The sequence below is a fragment of the Papio anubis genome, chromosome 5, assembly GCF_008728515.1.
Source record: "Papio anubis isolate 15944 chromosome 5, Panubis1.0, whole genome shotgun sequence".
NCBI classification, from domain to species: Eukaryota; Metazoa; Chordata; class Mammalia; order Primates; family Cercopithecidae; genus Papio; species Papio anubis.
In genome coordinates, this window is record NC_044980.1 from 170696145 (window position 1) to 170716104 (window position 19960).

Consider the following 19960-nt stretch of genomic DNA (forward strand, 5'->3'; position numbering starts at 1 on the left):
GTTTGTTGCGAAGTGGGGCCCGGCTCCGGCATTATAAAGGGCGCCACGAGTCGGCATTGTCAGGCGGCGGCACTGCGCGGGAGGGAGCTTGGTTGTGTTGGTGGGTTCCCGTGCGGCGGCGGCCAAGGAGGAGGAGACACAGTTGGAGCAGCTCCGTGGGCTGACTGGGGCGAGGCCTCAGCAGCGCGAGCTTGAGTGCGGCCGAGCCCGCGGCGCCTTCCCCGGCTGGTGGGGACGAGCGGGCCCCGCGGCGTCATCGGCGGCGAGGTGAGCGGCGGCCGGCGGGCGGGAGCTCTGGCGGGAGCCGCGCCGGCCTGACGCGCTGTCGCCGCTGGTTGCAGGAGCCGCCGCGCCTCGGCCTAGCATGTCGGAAGCGGGCGAGGAGCAGCCCATGGAGACGACGGGCGCCACCGAGAACGGACATGAGGCCGCCCCTGAAGGCGAGTCCCCGGCCGGGGCTGGCACGGGCGCCACGGCGGGGACTGGAGGCGCGACCGCGGCGCCCCCGAGCGGGAATCAGAACGGCGCCGAGGGCGACCAGATCAACGCCAGCAAGAACGAGGAGGACGCGGGGTAGGTGCGGGCGCGGGCGGACGGGGGCGCCGCCTTTGTTCCGGGGCCGCCTTTTGTTGGCGCCACGCGGCGGGGGGAGGGGCGGCGGCCTGGCCCGGGTCGGGGCCGGTGCGGCCCGCGGACTGTCGCCGCTGCGTTCGCGAGCGGGCCTGGCGCTGCCACTCGCGCTGGAGTTTGCAGGAGTTTGTTGGGTCAACTTTGGCGCCGCCCCGGGGCCGTCTGTGCGCTGCCGGGGCCGGAGCCGGCGCAGGGGCGGGCGGATGGCCCGGAAGAGGGAAAGCGCTCGGACCCGGGGCCCGGCGGCGTCTCGGGCCGCGCCGGGGCTGCGTGGGCGGAGTTGGCGCGAGCCGGGGCCCAGGCCTCCCTCCTCCGCCTTTCCCGGGGGCGGAGTCACGGTCTGAACCCTGGGCGGGCTTGGCCCCCGGAAGCATCGAGTTCCTTGAAAAGAGTTCTCAGGAGGTGGCGAAGACGCTGGCCCTTTGATACATGGTTGTAGATAACAAATGAATTTGCAGTTGTGAGTAGTTAGGGCCCATGTCCCTGGTGAGGTGGTCCTTTCTTTGCTTCTCACAGCCTGGGGCTGCAGAGCCTTGTTAAGCTTCGTTAGGGTCCTGGTTGAATTGAATTTGGAGGGTAGTGGAGATTTAACATCCTTCTAAGGTGCACCTTGCAGACTCTAAGGGCAGCTGTAGACTTTGTGAGAGCTTTGCCAGGGCCAGTCCTTTCCAAAATCACAGCTTGCTTATAAGACTTGTTGCCATGTGTCTCACCCTACCATTTCAGAAAAATGTTCGTTGGTGGCCTGAGCTGGGATACTAGCAAAAAAGATTTAAAAGACTATTTTACTAAATTTGGAGAGGTCGTTGACTGTACAATAAAAATGGATCCCAACACTGGACGGTCAAGAGGGTTTGGGTTTATCCTGTTCAAAGATGCAGCCAGTGTGGAGAAGGTAAGCTGGGTGCTGGATTTCAGCAGTCTCAGTGGAAACGATTTGAATTCTAAGAGGACACCTTTCTTACAGCATGACTAGTTTGTGTGTTCTGCATGTGGTTGAGTGCTTTGGGCAAAGCCAGAGGTTATGTTCCGGTTTTTGAGGGGATGAAAATACAAATTAAGCTGGGAGTGAGAGTATGTGCTGGAATGGTTCGGGAAGATTATAGTTAGACATTCATTACCTTTTATGTGCCTATTCTGGGCACTGTGCTAAACATCTGGGAGGATTACAAGAAAGTCCAGGATTGCTATGATAGGCTGTTAGCCCCATTTTACAGGACAAAAACCAAAACCCTGAGGCTCACACATTTAAGTAGAAGAGGTCACAGCTAGTAGGGAGTGGAGCGAGGATTTCATCCCCTGCAGCCCATCTTTAGCCTGTACTGAGTCCCTGCTGCTTTGCTTCTGGAGATGGGCCTCACGCTGGGACTGCTTGGGCAGAAAGAGCATGATCAAAGGCTTGAGGGTGAGGACTGCTTTCTAGGTGTCGAGGTAAACCAGCTGTACTTGAGGTCTGAAGAAAATTGGGTTGGGAAGTTAAGCTGGGGTAGAATTTGGAGGGGGTGAAACACATTTTTGTATCTGTGCTGGTGTCTTCATGGCTTAGAGAGAAGGGCCTTGTCTGGCTCATGCTGCTGAGTCAGCCTGATCCCTTTCTGTTGGAACAGGTCCTAGACCAGAAGGAGCACAGGCTGGATGGCCGTGTCATTGACCCTAAAAAGGCCATGGCTATGAAGAAGGACCCGGTGAAGAAAATCTTCGTTGGGGGTCTGAATCCTGAAGCCACTGAGGAAAAGATCAGGGAGTACTTTGGCGAGTTTGGGGAGGTAAGTGTGGCCCTGGGAGTAGCCCATCAGCTGCCCTAAGGCTGCCTTCTTTCTGGTCCTTGGTATCCTTGGCTGAGTAGACCCTCCCAGGCAGGGCTTATTTTTCACTCTCTGCCTTCAGTGGGGTCTTTTCTCCTGTGAGTCCCCTATACGCTCTGGGGTAGAGAGGTATTGAGCCTGAGTTTGCCTATGCTTTTTGCAGATTGAGGCCATTGAACTTCCAATGGATCCAAAGTTGAACAAAAGACGAGGTTTTGTGTTTATCACCTTTAAAGAAGAAGAACCTGTGAAGAAGGTTCTGGAGAAAAAGTTCCATACTATCAGTGGAAGCAAGGTAAGGTGTCCCCAACTCTGCTTGGCATCCTGTGCTGCTGGAGAGCTGGCCCTTAGAGGGGTGGGGGTTAGGGGTTGGGCCATGGTGCAGGAGCTCTCCAGGTTGGTTAGACCTAACTATTTCTCTGAAGTGTATGCTGCCCTGGTTGGGGCAGTGTTCTGATCCTTCAAAGACTTCCCGGGCTGGGAGGACTGCCAGTAAACAAACACAGGATGTGAGGGAGGCAGGAGAAGGTGGCCTCTGAATAGAGCAGGTTGAGTAGCCTCTTTAGTTTGTCATTTAAAGCTAGAGGTGAGAGTGTTCTAGATTTTTGAGTCCAGGGTGTATGAAGCCTGCAGTTAAGGTCTCAGAAGATCCTAGAACTTCTGCAACTCACTGATTTTCCTCTGTGGTGAAGTTTTTCTTGCTCCAGAGCCTTTTTACCTCCTTCTACAACCAAATCTTTGTCCACTTCCATCCGTTTTGCTGCTTTGAGTTTTTTTTTTTTTTTTGCTTTGAGACAGGGTCTGGCTTTGTTCAGGCTGGGGTGTGGTAACACTATCATGGCTCACTGCAACCTTGACCTGGGCGCAAGGGATCTTCCCATCTCAGTCTCTCAAGTAGCTGGCACCACAGGCATGCACCACCATGCCTGGCTCATAGTTTCTTTTTTTTTTTTTTGAGATGGAGTCTCGCTCAGTTGCCCAGGCTGGAGTGCGGTGGCACGATCTCAGCTCACTGCAAGCTCCACCTCCCGGGTTCATGCCATTCTCCTGCCTCAGTCTCCTGAGTAGCTGGGACTACAGGTGCCCGCTACCATGACCAGCTAACTTTTTTGTATTTTTAGTAGAGACTGGGTTTCACCATGTTAGCCAGGATGGTCTCAATCTCCTGACCTTGTGATTCGTCTCTCGGCCTCCCAAAATGCTGGGATTACAGGCGTGAGGCACTGCGCCTGGTATTGTATTTTTTTTTTAAAGCCTGGTCTCACCATGTTGTCTGAGCTCACCATCCTCTGCCTCAGGCTTGTAAACTGTTGGGATTACAGGCATGAACTGCCTCGCTTGGTCTTCTGGGCACCTCTTTAAGTCAACCCTATACCCAGGCAAAAATCCTTCCAAAGATCTCCCAGGATCCTGGCCAGCTCCAGGGTCAGTTGTGCTTTCAAATGACTGGAATCATGTGCAGAGACGTGTAGCTCTTCCTCCCTCCTGAACTCTGGTCAGGGAAAGGGTAGTTCAGGCTTCAAGTTGGCAGTTGGGAGTTGTGGGTGCGGCCTGCAGTGGCAGGGTGTGGCAGGCTCTGTTTCTGAGCAGGAGTTGGCAGCCAGATAACGTAGGACAGGTGGAGCTCCTGGAAGTCTCTGTCCTGGCTGGGAGTTTGGGAAGATTGGATTAGGATAGTCTTAAATTTTCTATAAAGTGACAGTCTTTGAGGCAGTTAAGGGAGGCATTGGTTATTACTCCATTGGACAGTGATAAAGAGGCCTTTTTCTCTATGTGCCATAATGGGAAATGGGGTGGGAAGAGCCTCTGAGGCAAAGTTTAAGTGAAACTACTAGTAGTGAGTCTTAGAAGTAAGTATATTTAGTTGGTTGTATTCAGTATTTTTAATTCAGTAGGATAGAATATATATGAGATTGCATTATTTTGCCGATTAAAAGTATGACTATATGGGGACACTGTAAAATGTACTATTTTTAATGGGGGTGCGTGTCAGGATTTTCTTTAGAAATACACTGGTCTGGTCTAACTTATTTAAGCAGGAGCATTGAAAGTACCCCAGCCTACCCCATCCCACCCTCAGTGGACAAAAAGGAAATTGACTTGAGGGGATGCAGACATCTGGGTCATCCCAACAGACCAGTGGTTAGGAGGAACGGGTGGGTAGCATTATGGCCTCAGGCAGGCCCCCGTCCTGAGCCTCTGAAAGCCTCTGAGACTTTATCTGTAAGAGGGAGGTCAGGGTCGCCTTCTCAATAGCATGTATTTGAATGAGATGAGTTTCTTCTGTAAAGAGAAAAAGATGTTAAAACCTCATTGTGTAAGGCCCCTCATCTGAGAATTCTTGTCTGACCCTCTAGCCCAGTAGGACCAAGGTGTGATGCCTGCTCCCAGCCTGTCCTCTGCTCCCCTGGGCTGCAGTTGGCCCAGTTGCCTGCCTCCATTAGACATGGAGTTGCCCTGGGGCTGAGATGCCCATCTCAAGTGCCTTCTGTGGGAAGGGTTCTCTGCTGGAAGGCCCGTGGTTTTAGTTGGGATTCCATGAGCTTTATTTAGCTCAAGGGTGACCTCCCACACTAGCATATTTTGTTTTTGAGCAGATGGACCTGATCTGATGTTTGTTGCAGTGAAGATCTTTGTGCAGTCACTGCCCTGAGTTTGTCCTACTGGCCTGACCACTGTCCTCTTGGCTTTTAGTGTGAGATCAAGGTGGCCCAGCCCAAAGAAGTCTATCAGCAGCAGCAGTATGGCTCTGGGGGCCGTGGAAACCGCAACCGAGGGAACCGAGGCAGCGGAGGTGGCGGTGGAGGTGGAGGTGAGTGGAACCTGGATGAAGATGGGTCCTGTTTCCCTGCCTACATGGAGCCTTCCAAACCTGTCTCCCTCTGGTGCTGTGCAGCAGGGGTGGGCAGACTGTGTGAGGTGGGGGACGAGCAGGAATAGGAGTGGCTCTGGGTCAGGGCTGTGTGCTTGAGGCTGTTGCTGCCTGCTGCTGCCCCTTGGAATGGCTTGGGTGCCCAGGGCAGAGAGAGCATTTGTGTTATACTCTGGGGGAGGGGACATGATGGGTGTCTTGGCTTTGTGGATGTCCTGAGTCTGGTACACCTGTGAGCAGGTAGGCAGAAGGGTGGGTAGGGCAGAGCTGTGCCAGGCATTTATCCCCTTCCATCCCAGGCCCCTCTGACTCCAAAGCCTGAACTGCATCTTTTTAAAGGCCAAGCTGCCAAGGAGAGTGGGAGTGATCAGAGAGTGACTGAGTGAGTGAGCTGACTTGTTTGCCCCAAGTAAAGCTAGCGTCCTGGTCTCTGGTCCTCTGCTTGGGTCTCTCAGACGCAGGGTTGGGCCCAGGGCCCTGTACACCAGAACAGCAGCCCCTTGGCTTCTGCCTGAGTTGCCATAGTAACCCTGCCACCCAAAGGGCAGGATTTCCTCCATCCTAGCTCCTGCATATGCTAAATGGTCCACGGGCCCCTGTGCCCTGCTCCCCCCACAGGTCAGAGTCAGAGTTGGAATCAGGGCTACGGCAACTACTGGAACCAGGGCTACGGCTACCAGCAGGGCTACGGGCCTGGCTATGGCGGCTACGACTACTCGCCCTATGGCTATTACGGCTACGGCCCCGGCTACGACTACAGTAAGTAGGAGAGAGGGAGGCCCCATCCGCTCACCCACCCCCAGGGGAGGCAGGACAGACAGTGCAGGAGCCACTGGCAGCAGGGGCTTTGGAGTCAGACAGGCCTGGCTCAGCCATGAGAGCTACTCAGTTTTGAGCCTTAGACTTCCGGGTCTTAGTAACATGAGGAAGGCAATCTCTGCTGTCACAGGGCTGGTGAGGATCCTGCGAAGATGCATATCAGGCGCGTGGCACAGGGCAAATGCTTGTAAATAGTAGCTGCTATGGTTGTTCTTATCCCTAGGTCAGGGTAGTACAAACTACGGCAAGAGCCAGCGACGTGGTGGCCATCAGAATAACTACAAGCCATACTGAGGCGGCAGCAGGAGCGACCAACTGACCGCACACATGCTTTGTTTGGATATGGAGTGAACACAATTATGTACCAAATTTAACTTGGCAAACTTTCTATGGCCTGTCCCATGTGCATCTTATTTAAAATTTCCCCCGTGGAAATCACTCTCCTGTTTACTATTTCCAGAGCTCTAGTTGTTTAGGCAGCGTGTGGTGTCTGAGAGGCCAGAGCGCCATTATGGGCTGATTTTTATTACCAGGTCCCCCAGAACCAGGTGGGAGGCTCTGCTTCCTGCTGCCGCTCTGCAGCCTGGACCTGTGGACCCTGGTTGTAAAGAGTAAATTGTATCTTAGGAAACCAGTGTCACCTTTTTTTCACCTTTTAATTTTATATTATTTGTGTCATACATTTCCTGTAATGGAAGTGTTAATTTTACTGTACTTTTTGGTACCTTTTGGGAATCTAATGTATTGTAAGGTATTTTACACGTGTCCTGATTTTGCCACAACCTGGATATTGAAGCTATCCAAGCTTTTGAAATAAAATTTAAAAACCCCCAAGCTTGGGTGAGTGTGGGATATGCTGTGTGAGACCTCTTGCTCAGGGTGGGGGGTGCCAGGTGCCCTGGACTTTGGGCTTCCTCCTGCAGCAGGCCCAGTTGTGGGGGTGTCCTTTAAGGACTGCCCTGCTTAGGACTGAGCCCTCTTTAAAGAAAGGAATAAGAGGTCTATGGGGAGTGAGGATGGGGCAGTGAGGGCTCACATCCCCAGCAGGCATGTCCCCTCCTGGGACACTTTAGAACACCAACCTTCTTGGCTGATGAATGAAAATCGATTCTTTACACACTAGGGCAGTGCCAGGGTCAGCTGAATTGGTGCACAATAGTGCCCCTCCTGGCTGGTGAAGAAAAGCCTGCTCTAGCAGGGGATGTTTACTGGCTGGATTGGAGCCCAACTCCAGGTCTGGCATTTGGGGCATATGACTAGGTGGTTACAAGAGGCAAGGGTGGTTTGGGGTTCCACATGGATACAGCCCCATAGGTTTCAAGGGAGGAAATAGCTGTTCTGCCATCAAGTGCAAGCTAAGCATTGGAGATTTTCCAGTGTTGAAGAAACTAACCTTTGGGAAGGAGCATCAACCAGAAAAAAAATGTCTCAAGAAAAAAAAGGCTGTTTTCCGAGGCTGCTTGCTGCTGATGGTAAGGAACCCGCTTTGCATCTCCCAAGAGTAAGAAGCAAGGCCCACTCACCTGGAGTACACTTAGGCAGAGCAGGGCTAGCTTAGAGCTGGAGCCTCAGCGTCTGGCAACTTTGCACCTTCTCTTCCATGTCTGAAAAAGACCACAAAGCCATGCGGACTCAGTCACCTTTCTCTGCTGAAGATGCTCTGTGACTTCAGTGTCCAAACTGGAGGACAGTTTAGAAATTGGGCCCTCTGGCTATCCACACCCATGTCCCATTCCCCAAAGGAGTGACAGCAGTTTCCTGAAAAGCACAAAGCCAGCCCTCAATTCCTCTGAGATTTCTAGTCTCTGTCCAGGATCCCTAAGCCTGTTCTGTGGCCAGCCTTTGCCCCCCACAAATACTCCTTTTCATCAGATCCCTACCGCTTCCAATTTGTGTCTAGCAGGGATGGGCCTCCGCCCCCAGCTCCAGAGCCCCGGGATTAGGCATGCCTGTGGGTAGCAGTGATCACCCAGAGGTAGGAGGGCACAGGTTGCTTGGCTGGCAGCTCTGATCTCTACTGTGAGATGCAACTTTGCCTATGTGGGGTCTCACTGAGCTATAAATGGCAACACAGCCATGAGATTTCCTTGTAAGTGGATTTAGGGGGGGACCCTGGGTTGACCACGACCATCCTAGGTGATGGGGAATGTGGGGTAGAATTTCATTTTGCGTCCAGTCTCAGTGGTACAAATCTTTCAGCCACCCAGCAGCCTCATGTGACCTGCCTCATACAGAATGAAACTACTGCCATCTCTACATTCTAGGCTGGCGGTAATGGGGTCTCAACTCCCACTGTAGTTCTTACGGCCTGTTTCTCAGGCCCACCACTGATTTGTCCTGCGTACATCTGATGCCTGCCGAGGCAGGCGGGGTGGTGGCTCAGCTCCCACCTGCTGACAGCCCAGGAAGCTCTTAGGCACAGGCAGGAATAGGAGCAGGTTGGGCATGAAAGACCCTCTGTTGCTCCCTGCACCGTCCAGAGGACACGTGCCTCTGCTCTTGGACTCTTGTCCCCTCCCTGTTCCATGCTAGGAGGCTCTAGTTGCTGGCTTCAGGCTGGGTTCTAGAGACATGGCCAAGCTCAGGCTTCAAGCTCACCAGTCAGAATGGCATCCAGCTTTGCCACCACCTGCCGTGCATTGTCCAGGCTGAAGCACATTGGGGGTTTAAACTTCAGGATGTTCCTCCCAGGGCCATCAGTGCTCAGCAAAACGTAGTTCTCCTTCAGCCTATGAGGACAGGACACCCCTTCATGTGGCCTTCAAGGCCTTCCTCAGCCTGGCCTTGGCCTCATGTCCAGTGCTCCAGCAATACTGCCTTCAGAGCCTTCCATGGGCCAGTTCCTGCCAGGACACTACTGGTCACCCCTACCAAAGTCCTGTGCATCTGGCCCACAGCCGCCCCTGCTTGGGGTGCACTGTACCTGGTCCTGAGCCTGCTGCCCCACAGAACAGGCGCCTTGCCTCACCTAACCCCTGGAGCCACAGTCCAAGCCAAGAATGAATGGCCACAGGGAAACAGCAGACTGCAACAAGAGTCCCTGCATTCTCTGGTTTTCTGTGTGGTTGACGTGATGTATGTTGTTTTTTTAAAAATGTCCAACATTGCAGTTGGTGTAATGGGCCCCACGTGTCCCTCACGAGCTTCAGGAATCTCCCTGGCCTGTCCTCTGGGTTATCTTAAAATTCCAGTTGAAAATTTCCACCTCTTCTTAGGAAGATGGCTTTATCTTAGCATCGTTTGTAGCTAATAATCACTTTTAGTCCACAGTCTAACCTCATCTCTGAGATGAGGGGTCTGCATGGTTGTGTTTATATTCTTTGACTCTTGTTCCCATTCTTTTGTAAACCTTGTTATTTTTATTTCTTGGGGGTTGGGAGTCTACCTTCTGGTTTCATTTTCCTATCCCAGTCTTTCTGGCACTGACCATGGCCATGCCAGAAAGGACAGGGCTTGGACTTTGAAGTTAGACGGCCCTGGGGCCAGATTGAGCTCTTGCCACCTAGCAGGGTGACTGCAGGTGACTTACCCATTTCCTCACTGAACTGGAAAAGCACCCCCAGGGTACTGTGAGATGAAAGAGTAGGCTGAACTTGGGATCTGTTTCCTTCCATGCCACCCGACCATTCCGAATCCCTGAGACTCCTGGGAGCGGGGTGGGGGTGAGCTGGGGATGTGACTGACAGCAGAGAGAAGGCAGGGACTAGGAAAGGCCAAGTTCAAACACAGCACAGAGAGATTTACATCAATACCATGCATGTCTCACAATTTGAATAAGGACACATCAAATACCAGAAGAGCTTTCCATGGTGGCAGTGGGGGAAGGGGGAGGCCTGGGGAATGGAGATAAAAGGGAATAATCATTAAACTAGAAGAAGTCCTGAGGCCTCAGGGTCCAAGTGAAAGGTCAAGCAAACCAGGGCAGTGGGACTGGTGGAGTCTGAGTTCTGAAACACCCCCCAACCCAGCTTAGGAGCAGGAGTCCTGTCCATCCCAACCACCTGTCGTGCGGCATGGCAACCCTGAGTCTGGTGCTGCCACAGCTCCCTGGTGTGAATGAAGGTGCTTCCCTTCTCCAGGCCAAGGTGGCATTAGTAGGGGTTCCTGGGTCTGAGTGCCCTGCTAGCTTGGGCATTCTAGGCAGAGGTGCTGCTCTGGTCTGGGAACAGCCTGTGTCTCATCTGCAGCCTTCGCAGTCAGGCACTGGGTACAGAACTACTAACCACTTATCTCTGTCCTCAGCTGATAGCATCAGCTGTCCCGCCGCCCACCACCACCCCGGCCCCAGCCCTCTTTCAGTCAAGTCTGTGGCCCAGAGTGCTGGGGGTACAGATGAGCCTCCTATCCACTAAGGGCCTCTGGCCCTGCAAAGAAGCACCTGTGGTGTCTCTTACTCCAGGAAGCAACTTGTTTCAAGAAGAAAATACCTTGATACCAAGTAGGCAGCCTCTTCAGTTGCTGGTGTCCTTGTGGCCTCATCTTTGATCAGATCCACACCAATGAAGAGCCCAACACCCCTGCAGGGGAAGGTGATAACATCGCAGGAGGCCATGCCTGAGGGGCCAGGGTGCTCGCCTCACCCCGCCTGGGCTCCTACCTGTGCCTCTTGGGGAGGCTGAGCACAGGAGGCACCTTCAGAAGGTGGTGAGAATAGTTTCAGGGAATAACTGGGCTGGGAGGGATCTTTGGTGTGGACAGAGGAGAGAGGCTTGGGGATAGCTAGGGGTCAGGTCATATCCTGGCTTTCTCCTCCCCGGGAGTGCCGTTTTGGGCAATAGCACCTCTCAGTGTCTCAGTCCTCTTGAGAGCGGACATAACCCCACCATCCCAGGTTGTTAGGTGAAGAAAATGGTACCACACTGGGCCCTGGCAGGTTGGTGGTGACTGCTGCCCCCAGAGCCTCACCTGACATCCCCGACGATGGGATGTTTGATTTTTTGCTGCCTGAGGAGTTCCATCAGGAAGCTGCCCACACTGGTGGCATGAGCCTGGAGCTGCTCCTTCTCCAAGACATTCAGGACGGCCAGCCCCACAGCGCAGGACACTGGGCTGCCCCCAAACTGAGTCAGGGACAAAGAACATGTCAGATGCCCCAGCAGAGTGGGCCATGCCCCAGAGTCAGGGTGAGGCAGAACTGCCACACGGGTTCCAAGGCCAGTGGCAAGAGCACAGGCCCCAAACCCCTTAGGGTGCACAGTCCTCAGTAGTAGTAAATGGGGTTCAGTGGGGGCCCCCATGGGCTGTCCTGGCTTTCCAGGAGCTAATGTGACTGCAACCCAGGTCAGGTACCCCTGAAGTACAGTAGGAGCCCCTAGAAGATACAGAATCAGAAGAGAGGGTGTCCTGTTTGTTTCCACAGAGCTAGTCTTTACCAAGAGAGGCTTTAAGGCCCCATCTCCTGGGCCCAGACCCACAGCACTGGACTAGGCACTTCCTCCTTCAAGGAGGGTCAGCGCAGCACGCCAAGGCCCACCCAGGGAAAGCCACTTCACACACACCTGGAGGTCTTTGGCTCCTTTTCCCTGCCCACCCTGTCCTTATTCTGCAGGTATCTGAGTGGAGACCTGTTTTTTAGAGGATCACGAGCAAGGTGTTTCCTGCAGACCATGTTTTTTGTTTTGTTTTTAAACTACGTCTTTAAAAACATCAGCTTTGTTGAGGTATAATTTCCATATAAATTGTGTTTAAAGTATAAAGTTCAATGTGAGGTGACAAATGTATGTACCTGTGTAACCTCCCTTGCAGTGAAGTTACAGAACATTTTCATCACTTCCTTGTGCACCCATCCCACTACTGCTGGCCCCAGGCAACCACTGATCTGCTTTCTGTCACTATGAGACGCTACAGGGAGCTTTGAAAGGCTGTGACATATTCCTGGGAATCTAGAAGGCCATTCATATGCACAGGGATGTGCTCATGCTGAGTGCTGTGTGCGTGCTCAGGAAAGATCTAGAAAGCCCTAAGCTCTCACCACTGGCTACCTTGAGGCTCTGCAGAATGAGGAAGTAAAGGCTAAGGCAGTTACAAGCTCTTGGCTGAGTTCCAGGTCATTAAGGCGATCTCATGGTTAGAGGACCACTGAGCTAATCAAGCAGAGACTACAGTGGCCACACATGACAGAGAGCACACTTTACCGAATTGGTTCAGAAAAGGCACTACAACACCAGAAAAAACCACCATGGGGAGGGAGGAGAATATGATCTCCACAGTTGCCGTATTATATTACTTAAAATGTCCAGCTTTTAACACAATTCTGAAACATGCAAAGAAGCATGGCCCAGACATGGGAGAAAAAAAGCAATCAATGCAAACTGTCCCTGAGGAAGGTGACACTAACCTTACTGGACAAAGACTTTAATCAGATGTTACAAATATGTTAGCTGGGTGCAGTGGCTCATGCCTGTAATCCCAGCACTCTGGGAGGCCAAGGTGGGTGGGTTGCCTAAGCTGAGGAGTTCGAGACCAGCCTGGCCTGGGCAGCACAGTGAAACTCCATCTCTACAAAAAATAAAAACAGCCAGGTGTGGTGGCACATGCGTGTACTCCCAGCTGCTTGGGGGGTGAGGTAGGAGGATCGCTTGAGGTTGAAGCTGCAGTGAGCCACGACTCCAGCCTGGGTGACAGAGCGAGCCCATCTCCAAACGAGCAAACAGAAACAACCCCAAAACCAAGTATGTTAAGAGAACTAAAGGAAACTACACCTAAAAGATTGAAAGCAAAGCATGAAAATGATGTCTTACCAGAGTCTAATGATAAAGAGATAAATTATTAAAAGTCAAACAGAAAATCTGAAGTTGATAAGCACAATAAATGAAGCATTTTCTAGAGAGGCTCAACAGATTTTTTTTTTTTTTTGAGACAGTCTAGCTGTCACCCAGGATGGAGAGCAGTGGTGTGATCTCGGCTCACTGCAACTGCTGCCTCCCAGGTTCAGGCGATTCTTGTGCTTCAGCCTCCCAAGTAGCTGGGACTATAGGTGCGTGCCACTACATCTGGCTAATTTTTGTATTTTTAGTAGAGACGGAGTTTTACCATGTTGGCCAGGCTGCTCTTAAACCCCTGACCTCAAGTGATCCACCCAGCTTAGCCTCCCAAAGTGCTAGGAAATCACAGGCGTGAGCCACTGCGCCTGGCAACAGCAGATTTAAGCTGGCAGATGAAAGAATCAGTGAAAAAAAAAAAAACGTCAATTGAGATTGTACAGTCTTAAGACCAGAAAGGAAAAGGAATAAAAACAGTCATATAGACCCGAGGACACAAGCACACCAACATACTGAGTGTCCCAGAAAGAGAGGAAAGGGGCAGAACAAATACGAAAACTTTAAAAACCCTATATAACTTGCAATGAATTGAATGTGTCTCCCCCAATTCATATGTTGAAATCCTAACCTCCAATGTGATGGTATTAAGAGGTGGGGCCTTTAGGTTATTAGGTCACAAGAATAGAGCCTTCATGAATGGGATTATGGTTTTATAAAAGGGATCCCAGAGAGCTCTCACCCTTTTGACGACATGAGGGTACAGCAAGAAGTTGGCTGTTTGCAACCTGGAAGAGGACTCTCACCAGAACCCAACCATGCTGGCACCCTGATCTTAGATTTGCAGCCTTCAGAACAGTGAGAAATAAATCTGTTTATAAACCACCCAGTCTACAGTACTTTGTTATAGCATCTTGAACTCACTAAAACATAACTTTTAAAGAAATTAAAGCAGCAGTTAAATATCTTCCCACAAAACACAAGGCCCAGATGATGGCTTTATAGATGAGTTTTTACCTTCAAAGGACAGATCATCCCAATTTTATGTAAAAGAAAAAGAAGAAATATTTCCCATTTCATTCTACAAGGTTAGTAGGACCCAGTTACCAAAACCCAAGGTATAAGAAAAAAATGTGAGCCAATATTTTACTCCTGAAAATAGAGGCCAAATTCATAAAATATAAGTAAACAGTGCAATAATATAGAAAAATGATAATATTCCATACCCAAGTTCGATTTGTCCCAGGTCTGCAAAGATATTAGAAAAGCCGTAAATATAATTCACCATGATAACAAATTAAAAGAGAAGAAATATTGCTTTAATACATGCATAAAAAGGCCGGGCGCGGTGGCTCAAGCCTGTAATCCCAGCACTCTGGGAGGCCGAGATGGGCGGATCACGAGGTCAGGAGATCGAGACCATCCTGGCTAACATGGTGAAACCCCGTCTCTACTAAAAATACAAAAAACTAGCCGGGCGAGGTGGCGGCGCCTGTAGTCCCAGCTACTCGGGAGGCTGAGGCAGGAGAATGGCGTGAACCTGGGAGGCGGAGCTTGCAGTGAGCTGAGATCCGGCCACTGCACTCCAGCCTGGGCGACAGAGCGAGACTCCGTCTCAAAAAAAAAAAAAAAAAAAAAAAAATACATGCATAAAAAGAACAGGATAAAATTCAATTCCTTTTTATAGTAAAATTTCATAGTAAGTTAAGTAGTAGGAGATTTCCTTAACCTGATTGAGAACATATAGTAAAAATCTGATCTAGGCCAGCTGCGATGGCTCACACCTGTATAATCCCAGCACTTTGGGAGGCCGAGGCAGGCAGATCACTGGAGGCCAGGAGTTCAAGACCAGCCTGTCCAACATGGCGAAACCCCATCTCTACTAAAAATGCAAAAAATAAGCTGGGCATGGTGGCACATCCCTGTAATCCCAGCTACTCAGGAATTGGTGGCATGAGAATTGCTTGAACCCAGGAGGCGGAGGCTGCAGTGAGCCGAGATCATGCCACTGCACTCCAGCCTGAGTGACAGAGTGAGACTCCATCTCAAAAAGAAAAAAAAAAAAAGTATATATATAGTAAAAATCTAGAACAAACATCATCCTAAATGGACAAATAAGCATTCCCATAAACTGGACAAGTACAAGACAAGCATTGTCACTGCCTGTATTCAACTATCTCCTAGAAGTCTCTCACCCAGTGTAGTATGACAGCTACCATTATTTGGAGACGATATAATCGTTTACATAGACAAAACAAACAAAGTCTGCCTATAAATTATTAGAAATACTAGAGTTTAGCAAGGGGATAGATATAAGATTAGTATAAGAAAGTATTTTATACATCAGCTGCAAACAATAGATATATAAAGACATCACCATTTCATGATAAAACTTTCAAATATCTAGGACTAAATCTAATGATGTGTAAGATCTTTATAGGGAAAATTATAAAACATAAATATACCATATTCATGGATAGGAAAAGGAATATTGTAAAGAAATCAATTCTCCTTGGCCTGCTGCTGTGGCTTATGCCTGTAATTCCAGTACACTGGAAGGCCGAGGTGGGTGGATCACAAGGTCAGGAGATAGAGACCATCCTGGCTAAGACAGTGAAACCCCGTGTCTACTAAAAGTATGAAAAACAAGCCAGGCGTGGTGGCGGATGCCTGTAATCCCAGCTACTCAGGAGGCTGAGGCAGGAGAATCGCTTGAACCCGGAGGCAGAGGTTGCAGTGAGCCGAGATCGTGCCACCACACTCCAGCCTGGGCGACAGAGCGAGACTCCGTCTCAAAAGAAAAAAAACCTCCTCAAACTGATCTAAAGATCAAGCAATTCCCCTATCAGAATCCCAGCAGAGTTTTTCATAAAATGTTTAAAGGTAACTCTTAAAATTTAAATCAAAGAGAAAAGAGACAGGAATAGTCACAGGTGAAAGGGGACTTTTTCTACCAGAAGCTATTATGAATGTAAAACCTATGATGAAGCTCTAGTAATAATGTGGTACATGAACAGTAATCTGACCAAAACTGACCAAAAAAGTATAAAAGCTCTGAAACAGATCTTCTCATGTGTGAACTTTGGTTACATAACAGAGGAGGAATGTAAGATGAATGGAGAACAAAGGGAGCAGAAAAAGATTTTTGAAAAAAGGAAAACACTGGTATCACATGCACAAAGGATGTAATTGGATTCCTGATTAACATCATGTACAAAAATCAACTGCAGATGGATTAAGGACCTATATGTCAAAACAAAATGTTAAAAGACTTAAGAGGAGGCCGGGCGCGGTGGCTCAAGCCTGTAATCCCAGCACTTTGGGAGCCGGCATGGGCGGATCACGCAGGTCAGGAGATCGGTGACCATCCTGGCTAATTACGGTGAAACCCCGGCCTCTACTAAAATACAAAAACTTTCAGCCGGCTGTGCGGGTGGCGGGATGCTCGTAGTCCCCAGCTACTCGGAGGCTGAGGCGGGAGAATGGCTGAACCCGGGAGGTGGCTCTGCAGTGAGCCGAGATCGCCACTCGCACTCCAGCCTGGGCGACAGAGAGAGACTCCGGCTCAAAAAAAAAAAAAAAAAAAAAAAAAAAAAAAGACTTAAGAGGAAACATAAATGAATATATTTTGTAACTTGGAGTAGGGAGAGATATCTTAAACAATATATGAAAAACACTGTCTATAAATTAAAACAAAATCGATAGAGTTGACAATGTTAAAATTTAAAACTTTATCATAAATATGTAAAGGGAGTGAAGATAGGTTATAAACTGGATGAATATATTCACAAATACACAACTGACAAGTGATTAGCATCAAAAATATATAGATATGTATGTGTTGGTATACACACACAGATACACACATATACAAACAGACACAAAACTCGTACAAATTAACCACTAGTAAGTCAAATCAAGAAATGGGCAAAAGACACAGGCATTTCAGTGAAGAGGAAACAAATCGTCAATAAACATATGAAGAGATACTTCATGTAATCTGAAATCAAGGAATGGCATATCAAGACCACACAAGCTACTGTTTTACGCTCCACTTGACTGGCAAAAATTAAAAGGCACTGAAGTAGATACAGTCCGGGTGCGGTGGCTCACGCCGGGAATCCCAGCATTTTGGGAGGCCAATGTGGGCTGATTGCTTGAGCTCAGGAGTTTGAGACCAGCCTGGGCAACATGGTGAAACCCCACCTGTACCAAAAATACAAAAAATTAGCTGGGCATGGTGCATGCATTTTCACCCAAGGGTCCCAGCCACTGGGAGGCTGAAGGGAGGATCACTTGAGTCTTAAAAGCAAGGCTGCAGTTAGCTGGGAGATTGCACCCACTGGGCACTCCAGCCTGGGTGACAGTGAGATTCTTCTGTCTCAAAAAAAAGGGCCAGGCCGGGTGGCTCAAGCCTGTAATCCCAGAAAGACTTTGGGAGGGGCCGAGACGGGCGGATCACTTCAGGTCAGGAGATCGAGACCATCCTGGCTAACCTGGTGAAATCCTGTCTCTACTAAAAAATACAAAAACTAGCTGGGCTGCAGATGGCGGGCTTCTGTAGTCCCAGCTTACCGGGAGGCTGAGGCAGGAGAGAGTGGCAACCCGAGGCTGGATGGCAGTGAGCTGAGATCCCGCCACTGCACTCCTCCAGTCTGTGGCCGCCAGAGGAGACTCCATCTCAAAAAAGCCGGGCGTGGCCTGCCTGTAATCCCAGCACTTTGGGAGGCCGACGGGCTGATCACGAAGTCAGGGAGATCGAGACCATCCTGGGCGAACACGTGAAATCCCATCTCTACTAAAAATACAAAAAAAAATCCAGGCCGGGAGCGAGGTGGCGGGCCTCTGTAGTCCCAGGCCATCTCGGAGGCTGAGGCAGGAGTGGTGCAACCCCGAGGCGATTTGCAGAGCTGGAGATCCCGGCCATCAGTAATCTGTGTCTGGGCCTACAGAGTGAGACTCCATCTCAAAAAGATGCTGACAGTGACTCACGCCTGCAATCCCAGCACTTTGGGAGGCTGAGGTGGGCAGATCACCTGAGGTCAGGAGTTCAAGACCAGCCCTCCGACCAGCAGGAGAAACCCATCCTGGCTCAGAAATACAAAATTAGCCAGGTGTGGTGGTACATGCCTGTAATCCCAGCTACTAGGGAGGCTGAGGCAGAAGAGTTGCTTGAACCCGGGAGGCAGAGGTTGTGGTAAGCCAAGATTGTGCCATAGCACTCCAGCCTGGGCAACAAGAGCAAAACTCCATCTCAAAAAAAAAAAAAAAAAAAAAAAAATACACTATATACACTACTGGTGGGGTGTTAACTTGTGAACTACTTTAGAAACAAATGTCATTATCTTTTAAAATTAAGGGTGAACACATACCATATGAGCCAGCAATTCCACCCTCAGGTACAGTCCTAAGAAAACTCTTGCCACATGTACAACAGAGACTTATGAAAACTGTTCAGAGCAGCACTACTCATACTGCAAAAAGGAACAAGCTCAAAGCACATCAATAGTAATGGATGACTGAACTGTGGTATATTTATACAAAGATTATAAAGCAGTCAAAGCAAATGAACTTCAGTGACAGGCAATAGGAAGGATTCTTTTTGAGACGAGCCTTGCTCTGTGGCTCAGGGGCTGGAGGCAGTGGCCGGATCTCGCTCACTCTAAGCTCCACTGGGTTTACTTATCTCCTGGCCTACTCCGGAGTAGTTGGACTACAGGCTTCACCTTGCCCTGCTAGTTTTTGTATTTTATAGAGATTTGCTCACCATGTTAGCCAGGATGGTCTCGATTCCTGATTCGATTCACTGGCATCTGGACCGGATGGCGAGCAGCATGAGTGACATGAAAGCGACTGGAGAGCATTGCCACTCGCGGTTATTTGGAGTGATGGGTGGAGGAGGCAATAAGAGGGAATTGGGGGAAACATCTGTAGAGATGCAGGATATTATCAAGGTCCTAGCTTTATTAGGGATGCTGGCTTCCCAGGTGCTTAGAACAATAATAAAGGTTAACTGAATAACTAAAAGAGGGCTATGCACAGACAGATGTTGAGAGCCTTCCATGAACCAAGGATTCTATCTAATGATGTACACTTGAGGGTCAAGTACAACAAAGAAATAAACAAAAGTTGGGATGCTGCTCCGCTGGGCCTTTGCTGTTCCCCTTACACAATCTGCTCGATTTCCTGCTCAGCCGGACTCAGATCTGGTCTTGCCTTCTGTATGAAGCCTCCACTGCTTGTCCCACAGCTCTTCACCCACCTCTTGCCTGGGATGTCCTTTGTGCTGTCACAGCACCGTGAACACACTACTTCCACTGTCATCCTCCACACTGTCATGACCATTTGTCTGTGAGCCTGTCTTTCGCCGACTGAGCTTCTGAGGCTCTGTGTCACGTGGACACAGAGTGATGGTTTTTGCCTGAATGCACCAAAGTGTCACTTCCCTCACCCCTAAGGACCTTATCCTGCCTTATCTATCTTGCCAAATCCTGACATGTTTCAGTCCCCAATTGAAACTGGCTTTTTGAGGAACTTAGTGAATTCTCAACCCTCTGTCTCTGCCCTTCCTCCTCTGGGCCTCCTCCTCTCCTCCCTGGACCAGTCTCCCTTCCTCCAGTTCTTTCTCCACACTGAGCACCAGAGATCTTTCCAAAGGGTACTCTCTCCAGGATTAAAACCCTCCTGTTGTCCTCAGTCTTCAAGATCAGTGCAGACTCCTTGGCTCCTTCCTGTGGGTCTGCTGCTGCCTGCCATGGTCCTCACACCTACTCTGTAATTGCTGCCTCAGGGCCATTGAATATGCTGTGTGTCAGCTTCACTCAGGGGAAGCTCTTGACTCTGTACCCCAAAGACAGGGAGCCACTGCAGTGTGAACTCTGCTCCTAGATCATGTGTTACCTAAGTAGACCACACTCCTCACGCCTCTTAACCAGCTCAAGTTCCAGCACCTGACACAGGGCCTGGCACAGAATGGGTGGCATCTGTTGGAAGGAAGACAGGGACTCGTAGTTTTATATATATTTTATAAGACAAGGTCCCTTGTGACAGCTTTTGGATTGACACTAATTTTAAAA

General features: G+C 50.0%; 2 protein-coding genes across 12 annotated transcripts in view; one reads left to right on the forward strand and one right to left on the reverse strand.

The window, feature by feature from the left end:
• On the forward strand, positions 1-6978 carry HNRNPAB (heterogeneous nuclear ribonucleoprotein A/B). Of its 3 annotated transcripts, XM_021940029.2 has the most exons (8): positions 1-267; positions 342-573; positions 1357-1525; positions 2238-2396; positions 2599-2730; positions 5130-5247; positions 5926-6066; positions 6350-6978. In XM_021940029.2, exons 2-8 carry the CDS (start codon positions 365-367, stop codon positions 6418-6420), a joined length of 999 nt encoding a protein of 332 aa, XP_021795721.1. In that variant the 5' UTR covers positions 1-267; positions 342-364; the 3' UTR covers positions 6421-6978. The 3 variants fall into 3 exon arrangements, with proteins under 3 accessions (XP_021795721.1, XP_021795722.1, XP_021795724.1); XM_021940030.2 differs by having other exon boundaries at positions 1-573; XM_021940032.2 differs by lacking the exon at positions 5926-6066.
• The window catches only part of PHYKPL (5-phosphohydroxy-L-lysine phospho-lyase), a 27579-nt gene continuing 11228 nt past the window's right edge, over positions 3610-19960 (reverse strand). For 4 of the 9 annotated variants that reach the window (XM_031666657.1, XM_031666654.1, XM_031666662.1 and 1 more), the window contains 5 exons: positions 11032-11186; positions 10554-10643; positions 8725-8855; positions 7650-7730; positions 4300-4718 (listed from right to left, as the gene is read on the reverse strand). In XM_031666657.1, coding sequence (XP_031522517.1) covers positions 7681-7730; positions 8725-8855; positions 10554-10643; positions 11032-11186 — 426 coding nt within the window. In that variant the 3' untranslated portion in view covers positions 4300-4718; positions 7650-7680. Of the gene's footprint in view, positions 4082-4299; positions 4719-7649; positions 7731-8724; positions 9960-10553; positions 10644-11031; positions 11187-19960 lie in introns of those variants that run through there. The other 5 variants (XM_031666660.1, XM_031666659.1, XM_031666656.1 and 2 more) reach the window with 5 other exon arrangements.